General features: G+C 48.9%; 1 protein-coding gene across 1 annotated transcript in view; it reads left to right on the top strand.

Annotated features, from left to right (window-relative positions):
• Positions 1-2405, top strand: part of LOC121920425 (E3 ubiquitin-protein ligase RNF213-like) — a 45302-nt gene extending 42897 nt beyond the window's left edge. The window contains 3 exon segments of the mRNA XM_042447562.1: positions 1740-1829; positions 1921-2099; positions 2252-2405. Of these exon segments, the coding sequence (XP_042303496.1) occupies positions 1740-1829; positions 1921-2099; positions 2252-2405 (423 nt within the window).
• The last annotated feature ends 8573 nt before the right edge of the window (positions 2406-10978 follow it).

Here is a 10978-nt window from a genome sequence, read left to right on the forward strand (position 1 = left end):
TGGAGGGACAGGAGTGCAGTGGGAGTGCTGTGTTTTAGAGGTACTTGCAGGGGGGTCATGAAATCCCTGTGCAACTGTGGTCTTCTGATTTGTTGTTATTTTTAGTTTTTTGTGGGTTTTTTGGGCTATGTGGCCATGTTCGAGAAGAGTTTCTTCCTGACATTTCACCATCGAAGTGTCAGGAAGAAACTCTTCGCAAACATGGCCACATAGCCCAAAAAACCCACAAAAACTATGGATGCCGGCCATGAAAGCCTTCGACTTCACATGAAGTTATTGTCAGCGCAACTGCTGGGGTCCAACAACCCTTGTCAGCAACTCAAACGAGTCCTGGGGTTAAATCAGACCCTTGGAGCAGAGCTGGCAAATTTCCAGAAGCCGAAGCGTGGCTCCCAGAGTCCAATTGGGATGACAGCAATTGGATGTCTTCCAGGAACTACAGCAATGCAGGAACCTCCAGGGACACACAGCAAACTGATGCTGTAGCTTCTTCTGATAAACCACCAGAGAAACAAAAGTCCCCAAAGTGCTCTTTATTAACAGTGTTATAACACAAAACTAGATCTCTCAAACTCCAAAACATACCAATCCAACTCCTACTTCACACCCTTGCAACCCCTGGGTTTATATAGACTCCAGACCATGTGGTCTCCCAAACCCAGTGAGTTCAGGTGTGCAGCCATGTCATGTGTCTCCTCTGCAATCCAGACACATGTTTCATCATCCATGACTACGTGCACTTGGACATTGAAGTGTCCTTGGCCCAATGAGCATCAGCTGTGGATGATCAGCCTTGCCACTGTGCTGAATGCTCATGGCCAAACACACACACACACCAAGCATTTCCCTGTGTGCTGTGTTTTAACCTTTCAAATCCTGACAGTTATTTTGTTTCATCCTGCATTTTTTAAAAAAAAAAAAACAAACACCACTCACCTCTATAACACTATTACAAACCTGCTGGAATTCTTCAACTGGAAGGGTTTTGTAATTACCTGAAAAAGCTCCACACAGATCAGCATTCTACTATTCCAGCTGCCCAAGATATTTTGTGCAGCCTGTGAAACATTACTCATGGGTAACTTGTAGTGTAGAGTCTTGTACAGTCCAGTAGTTGAGCTGCAGCATCCACTCATGTGGGAAATGATTTTGAGATGTGAAGTCGAAGGCTTTCATGGCCGACATCCATAGTTTTTGTGGATTTTTGGGCTATGTGCCCATGTTTTAGAATTTATTCCTGATATTTTGCCATGTGCACAATAACTTATTGATTTAGATTCTTGTGCTATCAGTAACTAATAGGATGGCTTCAGGAGAGCTTTCTTTTAGCCTCCAGTGTAAAAAAATAATAACAAAACAATAAATCTCAATGGAGCATTTAGGGAAAGCAGCAACACTTAAAGGTAGCATTTAAAAAAATCCTATTGCTATTATTTCCTCATATTATCTGTAGAACACATGACATTAGTGTAAGATGTTAAAGATGGGTGCCAGGGGAGGAGGTTGGATGATGGGGGTGGGAGGGAGATTTGGGGAAGCAGATTGATGCCTTGGAATCCTCTGGTCCATGGAATTGACCCCACGAAACAGTCTAGCCTCCAATTCCTCAGCCCTGGTCTAGTGAGATTTGTAGTTACTCTCCTAATCTTTTATCACTCCTGTTCCCAAATAGGCCTATAGTGTTCATATTTTTTTCCCCTTAGAGGAAATTATCTTCTGTTTTTTTTTTCCTCTTTCAGGCATTGAGTCGATGTCACCTGAAGCACATCATTGCACTGTGGCAGCTCCTCTCTAACCATAAATCTGAACAGCTGCTGTACCTGAAAAGGGTAGGTAGCAAGAAAAGGGTGGGATAAGGTGGGATTTCTTGCCATTTTTCTGTCTTATTCCTCTAACTGTGCTGCTGTATGTGATTTCCAGGATCCCTTTGCAGAGATCAGCACACCCTACAAAGATGAGCTTACCTCAGAGCATGTAAAACTCCTCAATGCCTTCCTCAGCCAGGTTGGGCTGGAATCCTTCCTCCAAGAGTTGCATGAAATGATCATCCTGATGCTGAAACATGCCAAGGATGAGGATGAGTTCAATCCCAAATGGAGGTAAGAACCTGCAGAGCCCAATCCAGGTCTCATACTGGTCTGTTCTGTTGCTCACCAGAACTACTGTAGGTTCTTGACTGCTGGTGAAGTACACCAAGTGATACAGGAGAGTAGCTACTTATATGTATGCTCATTCTAACTTTATTTTCCAGCCTGAAGGATACACTGATTGTATACCTGGAAAGGAAAGAGACCAGCACCTTCTTGGAGGAGTTAGATGCTTTCCCAGAAGAGATCCAGCTCTCTCAATGTGTTGCTGCCTGGAAAGTGGCTGCTACTCTTAAATGAGATCAAAGACTTGGTTAGGGGAGCACAGTGAGGCTACCCTTTCACTCTTTCCCTGCCTTGCCTTTAAAAAAAATATTGGAGAGAGAAGCTCTGGATTGTCATGCACCAAGCCACCCCCCCCCAAAAAAAAAGTGGTGGGGGGGATCCAAAGTCCTTCATAGTTCAAGGACTTCTTAATGTATAACTCTATTGTGTTATGAAAGAATAATGCACAAACTTTTAAATTCAATTTTTGTTAGCTGTGACTGTTCCACCAAATATTTTACAGCTACTGTATTCTAGATCTTACATGCTTTAAAGTAAAAGATTTTGGTATGCCAGGTACATTTATACTTTCTTCAATGTATTAGTTTTTTCTTATGAATGGCTCAATAAAACACAGATATTAAATATTAATTCAAATGATAAATCAATTTAACATGTCCAGTTTCCAAAATCTTTGTAGATAATTGCTCCCACCAGCAAGCAACACTAAAAGGAGCTTAATTGCAGTATCATTCATTGGTGGGACAGGACTGTTCTAGCAGCACAGACTCCATTGCTCCAGGTGGCTGCCTGGCTTTTAAGGTGGGTTTCCAGCTTGTTTGCAGTTGTGGCAGTAGTGCCACAATTGCAAATGAGAATGTTACACAATTGCAATGTTGTAAATCTAACAGTTACATCAATATTGTACCTGATTAACAGGATGCCAGTCCTTGTGTTTTGTTTGCCAGAGCTAGGGATCCAAATTTAATCCATAATGTCTTCGGTTGAAAAGATCAGATATGTAACAACACCACTATTGTTTATACCCATCTGAGTTGTTTATTTAAATCTCTTTGCCTTGTACTAGAAATGTAATTAAATAAAGTGATATTTGCAGTCAATTCATTTTGTTGTCTCTCTTTGTCTCTCATACACCATGTGTAAAATATTTGCAGTAGAGGTACAGGAGAGAATCAAAGTATCCCAGCAGTAGTAGTAGTTGTTGTTGTTGTTATTATTATTATTATTACTATTATTAACCTTTATTTATAAAGCGCTGTAAATTTACACAGCGCTGTACATACCATCTTTTTAATTGGACGGTTCCCCGCCCTCAGGCTTACAATCTAGAAAGACATGACACAGAGGGAGTGGTGGTGGGGAAGGGGCATCTCTAGTAGGATAATACATATAAAATACATAGCAATACAGGAAATGATTCAATAAAACAGACAACAAAAGAACATCAAATAGCAAGTGACAATTATGCAATGCCTGGGCACGCTGCCCTGAACAGAATGGTCTTCAACTCCATTTGGAAGCTGGTTAAAGAAGTGATGGCTTTTGCTCGCGGGGGAAGAAGGTTCTAGGAGTGAGGGGCAGCAAGTGAAAAGGGGCGAATCCGGGATGGGGCAGAGGAAATCCTGGGCTGGGACAGCAGGCCTTGACTACCAGAACGGAGGGCCCTAGTGGGAAGGTGAGGAGAAACAAGGTCTGATAAGTAAGGGGGGCCAGCCCATGGAGGGCTTTAAACGTCGACAGCAGGAGCTTATACTGAATACGGAAAAGGAGGGGGAGCCAGTGAAGGGATGCCAACACAGGAGAGATGTGGTCAGAGCGGTGGGTTGAAGTGATAATGCGTGCAGCTGAATGCTGGACAGAAATTAAAGGTTGAATACATCCTGTTAACCAATAGCTCTACTCTGGTAGCTTGACCTTGGTGATCCTAGAGATTCCTAGAGAGAACATATTAATACAATCCATGAATAATAAAATCTGCAAAAGTCAAAGTCACAAATGTGGAGGGACCAATGTAGTTGTAACATAAACAACCAGCAAAATTAAAATTACAGTTGTCCCTCTGGATTCGTGGTTTTGGAACTCGTGGTTTTTATTATTTGCAAGGTCACCGTCATTTGCGTGGTTGCCGCCATGTGCACTCCCCTTCTTCCCACCTACACACCCCTCTCCACCCCTTCCCTCCTTCTTCCCCCCAGTTTAGCTTGACCTTGGGGGTTGGGAGGGGGCCTTCCTTCAGTCTGGAAGGAGTGAGGCAGGGCATGAGGGCCGTCAGGGCCTCTAATCTGCACTGGACGCCACAGGGACTAGCTTCCTGGTGGCGCTCTGGGCCTGGTGTGTGCATGTCACGCCCCCCCCCTGCACCGCAGCCAATGGATGTGCTTGCTAAACTTCTTCTTCGTGGTCTCTGCAAATCATACAAATGGGTTTCACTGCGCCTGCGCAGTGCTGTTCAGAAACTTCTGGAATCACTGGGCAAAGTTTACTTTGCAACATATAGAAACTTTTTGGCGGTAACTCCGCCCACCCGTTATAAGGCCCCTGCCTTCCTGCTCTTTTCCCCAGTTCCTTTTTTCCGATGGAGGGAATCTCGCCGCTCGTCCCTGATGTCCCGGACGAGGTTCAAAGGCGTCTTGTCGAGATCCGAGATGAGGCCCACTCCATCGGCAGCTGGCTCATCACCGCCTCCAGGAACATGGCAGACTGTGTTGGATGGACCATGTCGGCGTCGATGGCTCTCCGCCAGCATGCGTGGCTCCGAGGGTCCGACCTCAACTCCAGTGTGAGGGCGGCCATTGAGGACATGCCATTGGATGGGTCTGGCCTCTTCCATGCCGAGACCGACGAACGCCTGAACAGAAAGTTCAGGATGAAGGCAGCGGTGAAGAAGCACGGGATGTCGTCCTCCTCCATCTCGCCCTTCAGGAAGAGGCAGCGCCTGTGGCAGCCCCAAGGTCAGTCGCAGGGGACCTTCTAGCAGGACCGTCAGCCCCAGCAACAGGGATCCCAGAGGTGCCGTTACCCCTCTCAGTCTTCCTCCTCCTCTGGCCGCCGAAACTTTCCTCCTCGGTACCGAAAGTCCCGCCGGCAGGATACCGACCAGGGGAAGAAGAGAGTCTGAAGGGTTGCAGTGCACTTCGTCTCTCCTTCCTTTTTCTTTTTGGACATTTTAAGGCCCTTTGTCACCACCTGGGCCTCCATTACAACGGACTCGTGGGTCCTCAACATTGTCTGTAGGGGTTATGCCCTCGAGTTCCAAGAGCTTCCTCCAACCGGAGCCTTCATGTCCACTCACCCCTCGGACACCCTTCTCGACGAAGTGCGCACTTTGCTGGACAAGGGGACAATCTCCCCTTTACCGCCCGAGCAATGCTCCAGAGCCTTTTTCTCCAGGTACTTCACGGTACCGAAGGCAGATGGGGGCATCAGACCCATCTTGGACTTGAGGGAGTTGAACCTTTTCCTTGAATACCGCCGGTTCTGGATGGTAACCTTGGCTTCTGTTTTGTCGCTTCTCCACCAGGGCCTGTGGTTCACAACAGTCGACTTGAAGGATGCCTACTTCCACATTGGAATTCGGGAGTCCCACAGGAGATTCCTCGCCTTCGCCGTCGGCTCCACCGCATACCACTACAACGTGCTCCCCTTTGGCCTTGCCACAGCTCCGAGGGTCTTCACGAAGTGCATGGCACCAGTGGTGGTGTACCTTCATCAGAAGGGCTACAGAGTCTTCCCTTACCTGGATGACTGGCTGTTTGTCACCGACTCACAGCAGGAGCTCCGAGAGGCAATCTCATTCGCCTTACACCTTTTGGACTCCCTCGGCCTGGTCGTCAACGAAGAGAAATCACACTTCACCCCGACCAGACAGGCCAAGTTCATCAGGGCCATCCTCAACTCCGAAAGATGCTCCGCCTTTCTCCCTCCAGACCGTTTCCAGGCGTTGGTTGCAGCGCTGAGGCCTTGCATCTCTCATAGAAGGGTGAGGGCCAGGGACGTCCAAGTGGCTCTGGGACACATGGTGTCAACAACATTCGTGACACTGTGGGCAAGGCTTCGCCTCCGACCACTGCAGTCCTGGTTCCTCTCAGTCTTCTCTCCAATGGAGGACCCTCCGTCCAAGTGGCTCACAGTACCGAGACCGGTGGCTGCTTTACTCAGATGGTGGCTGGACAGCCGCAACGTCTGCATCGGGATGCCCTTCCATCAACCTCAGCCTCAATTGACTTTGACAACCGATGCTTCCCTGGAGGGCTGGGGCGCCCACCTGCTCAACCTGGTTGTCAAGGACAAGTGGTCGGCCCAGGACAAGCATCTCCACATCAATGCTTTGGAGATGCTCGCAGTCGAGAAGGCTTTGAGGGCATTCAAATTCGCTGTTGCAGGCAAGGTGGTCCTCCTGAGGACGGACAACACCACCGTAATGTATTACATCAACAAACAGGGAGGCACCAGATCCAAGACTCTGCTCGAGATTACTCTTCGCATTTGGGACTGGTGCATCCAGAGACGGGTGCTCCTCCAGGCGATTCACCTTCCAGGAGAAGACAACGAGTTGGCGGACTGCCTGAGCAGGTCCCCTTCGGTGTGCCACGAGTGGAGGCTCCATCCGGAGACGGTCAGCGACCTGTTTGATCGGTGGGGAACCCTCCAAGTTGACCTCTTTGCGACCGAATGGAACAGCCACTGTCCCCAGTTCTGCTCCAGGAGGCGAATGGACGGATCCCTCGGAGACGCGTTCGCCTTCCCTTGGTCGGGAGAGCTGCTATACGCCTTCCCTCCCTTCCCTCTCATCATTAGGGTGGTGTCCAAGATGACAACGGACCGTTCAGATGCGAACCTGATCACGCCTTGGTGGCCGAGGCAGCCCTGGTTCGCATCCCTTCTCCACCTCTCCAAGAGATGCTTCCTCCACCTCGACTTCCGTCCTGACCTGCTGTCGATCCAGGATGGCTGGATTCTGCACCCGGACATCGAGAGCCTGCTGCTTGTGGCCTGGAGAATCCAGCCCTAGCCTCACTGCCGGACGCGGTGAGGACGGTGATCCTGGCTGCAAAGAAACCTTCCACCCAGCGGTCCTATGCCCTGAAATGGAGGAGGTTTAGCCTCTTCCTTGACCGAAAGGGCTTGTCTCCTGCTCAGGTGTGCACTCCAGTGGTGCTGGAGTTTTTGATGGCACTCTTGGATGAGGGGCTGTCCCTTACATCCCTCAAATGCTACCTGTCTGCCATTTGTGCCAAATACCAGTTCGGGGGGAGGGTTTCTTTCTTCAAGGACCCTTTGGTGAAGGGGTTCCTTAAGGGATGTGCCAACCTTTATCCTCCTGTGTCGGTACCTACACCGGCTTGGAGTTTGGAGACAGTACTGTCTGCCCTCCAATCCAAGCCCTTTGAGCCGATGGCCACAGCGGACTTGAGACTATTGACTTGGAAAACCGCTTTTCTTGTGGCCATCACCTCTGCCCGCCGTGCGGGCGAACTCTGTGCCTTACGGAGGGACCAGCCATTCTTGAGGTTCCACAAGGACAAGGTGGTCCTCCGGACAGACATTACTTTCTTGCCTAAGGTTGTGTCTGCTTTCCACATGTGCCAGGACATTGTGTTGCCTACTCTCGCTTCCAATCCGACTTCGGATGCGGAGCGAAGCCTGCACTCTCTTGATGTCAGGAGAGCGCTGGCGTTTTACCTGGACAGAACTGCTGCCTCCAGTCGGTCCGAGAGACTTTTCCAATGCTACTCGGAACCGAAGAAGGGGTTGCCCGTGTCTGCGCAGAGGTTTTCCAAATGGGTGGCTGGTACCATCCACCTCTGCTATGAACTGCTGGGTAAACCTCTCCCTGGCAGGGTTCGGTCCCACTCCAGGAGAGCAGTGTCAGCATCCTCTGCATTCCTGTCGGGGATTCCCTTGGAGGATGTCTGTAAGGCTGCTGTCTGGTCCCAGCCATTGACTTTTATAAAGCACTATAGGCTGGACACCAGAGCCATCCGAGACGCAGCTCTCGAGAGGGCTGTGTTGGTTTCAGGGTTGCATTGATTGCAATACAGATGGTTTGTGTTTTCAGTGTTTATGTACATAATGCCACTGTTTTACATTCTGTTGAATGTTGAGTTGCACAATTCCAATGGGACTGGTCTTGCATGACCTTTGATCCCCTTCTCAGGTTTTACAAGGCTATTGCTGTGTTGAGTTTTTGTGCTTGAACAAAAGACTGACTCTTTTTATGGTTCAAGGTGTTTATTGTTGCAATAAATATACCCTTGGTTTACCATAGCTTTGGTTTCAAGACACTCCCTCCGCCGCTTACCTAAGCTTGTCAGTCTAAACCCATTTGTATGATTCGCAGAGACCACGAAGAAGAAGGACAGGTTGCTTACCTGTAACAGTATTTCTTTGAGTGGTCATCTGTGAATACATACAAATCCCACCCGTCCATCCCCTCAGTGTCCTGCTCTTATTGGCTCTTTCCATCGCCTGCTTGGCGGAAAAATTGCGGAACTGGGGAAAAGAGCTGGAAGGCAGGGGCCTTATAATGGGTGGGCGGAGTTACCGCCAAAAAGTTTCTATGGCGGGGTACAGACCGCCGCTTTGCGGCGCTCTGCCGCCGCCGCCAGTAGGTCCGCGGGGGAGCCGGAGCCTTCAGACGGCCCGACTCCCGCGCGGACCGAAAAAAGAAGCTCCAAAATGGAGCTTCTTTTCAAGTCGCGTTTGCGACGTAGCGAGGCGCCAGGGGCGCGCTCGCTACGTCACAAGCGGCGCGACACGTCTGGACGCTGTGCGTCCAGTACGCAAAGATGGCGCCGGCCATGTAGAAAGGCCGGCGCCATCTTGTACGGACACAGTCCATACTAGGCACAGGGGCGTCTATAAGAGACGCCCCTTTTTTAAAATGGGACGTCCTCCGGACGTCCCAAAGGGCTGTTTAGAAAGCCCCTATATGTTGCAAAGTAAACTTTGCCCAGTGATTCCAGAAGTTTCCGAACAGCACTGCGCAGGTGCAGTGAAACCCATTTGTATGTATTCACAGATGACCACTCGAAGAAATACTGTTACAGGTAAGCAACCTGTCCATCTTCTCCCTGCCACCCTGGATTGTCTCAGCTGAGCCGGCCACAGGAGGGTAGGGAGGTGATGGATAGCAAGCACACTCTCCATCCCCCCAGGACCCTTTGCCTGCCCCATCACTCCCTCGGCTGTCCAGGGAGCGATGGGGCTGGCAAAGGGAGGAGGATCCTCCATCCCTCCATTATGCCCCTGTTGGTCTGAGCCAATCCTAGGGCAACAGGGGCAAGATGGGAACGGGGGGGGGTGTTTCCCATTGGCTGTGGTGGAGGGGGCGTGGTGTGCGCAGACCGGGCCCAGAGCACCAACAAGAAGGTAGTCCCCATGGCAGCTCCCATGCCCTGCCTCACTCCCTCCAGATTGAGGGAAGGCCCCATCCTAGGGGGAGGGGAGGTGGAGCAGGGCAGAAAATAAAATAAAATAAAAGATGGAGATAAGGAAGGAGGGGAGGGACTTGCATATTTGTGAAATTTCAAATATGCAGGATGTGCGTGTGTGTGTGTGTGTGTGTCCCGAAATGGATATCCCATGAATCCAGAGGGACTGTATACCTTCAAATTGCAATATCATACACACAACATAAATGTCTTTACATATACAGTGGTGCCTCGGGTTACGAAATTAATTCGTTCCGTGGCACCGTTCGTAACCCGAAAAGCCTTCGTAAGCCGAATTGCCATAGGCGCTAATGGGGAAAAGCCGCGATTCCGTGCGAAAAAGCCGAAAAAAGCACCAAAAGTTTTTTCGTAACCCGAAAAAACATTCGTAACCCGGAACAATGTTTTCCTATGGGATTTTTTCGTATCCCGAAAATTTCGTAACCTGGGTATTTCGTATCCCGAGGTACCACTGTACATAATGAAGATTTGGTTAAAATGTGGTGTTTAAAAAAAAAAAGAATAAAAATTTTAAAAAAATTGTTTTTTAAAAAATAAACATTTGACATTTGAAATTTTAATTTTATTTTTTTAAAAAATTCTTGGACTCTCCTTTTTCCTCCCACTGAGCTTCATACCACTCCTGCCATCTGTTAAAGCATTTCAAAGGGGAGCAGATGAATTCCACTGCCCGTTTCTGCCCAAAGGTGTTTGAAGAGCAGTGGTGTCACCCCCTCCCCCCTTATGGTTTCACCTGGTGTGGTCCGCACCCCATAGTGATGCTAGTGGCTTCCAGAACATGGAAAAGGACTCTGACTCAAAGACTGAAGCAGTAGGCATGCTTGGACCAGCTGCTGAACCAGAGCAGGTTCCAGAACCACATGTCTCAGATACAGACCAGAGTGCAATATCAACTCTGTCAGCAAGTCCTGCCCATTCAGATACAGAAGACCACTTACCACTACCTACCTTCACTGAACTGAGACAACAAAGGGAGTGTTGTGGAGGTCTCAGAGGATTCATAGGAAGAAGCAATTAAGCAAACAGCAGCTGTGTTGAGCTGCTGATCTATCAACTCTCAGCATAGCTCTCCAGGAGTTGTTGGACATCATTGGACCTATTTGGTTACCCATCATATTCCTGAACTCTGTGCTTGACCTGGACTGTTTGTTGACTCTTGATACCATTTGCTTGACTTTGATATTGCTGAACTCTCTTGCTGGACCTGAAGCTTGAGGATGAACTTTGTTTTGGACTTAAGGCTTTTGTTTACTGAGTAAAGGAAGTGCTGAACTGTAAGCTGCCCTGTTATTTGGCTTGTTCATTATCAGCTGTGTAGCAATCATCCTTTGACTGATTGCCCTGGCTGTGTTTGGGACACTGCCTAGACAT

Source organism: Sceloporus undulatus, chromosome 2, assembly GCF_019175285.1.
Source record: "Sceloporus undulatus isolate JIND9_A2432 ecotype Alabama chromosome 2, SceUnd_v1.1, whole genome shotgun sequence".
In the NCBI taxonomy this organism is placed as follows: Eukaryota; Metazoa; Chordata; class Lepidosauria; order Squamata; family Phrynosomatidae; genus Sceloporus; species Sceloporus undulatus.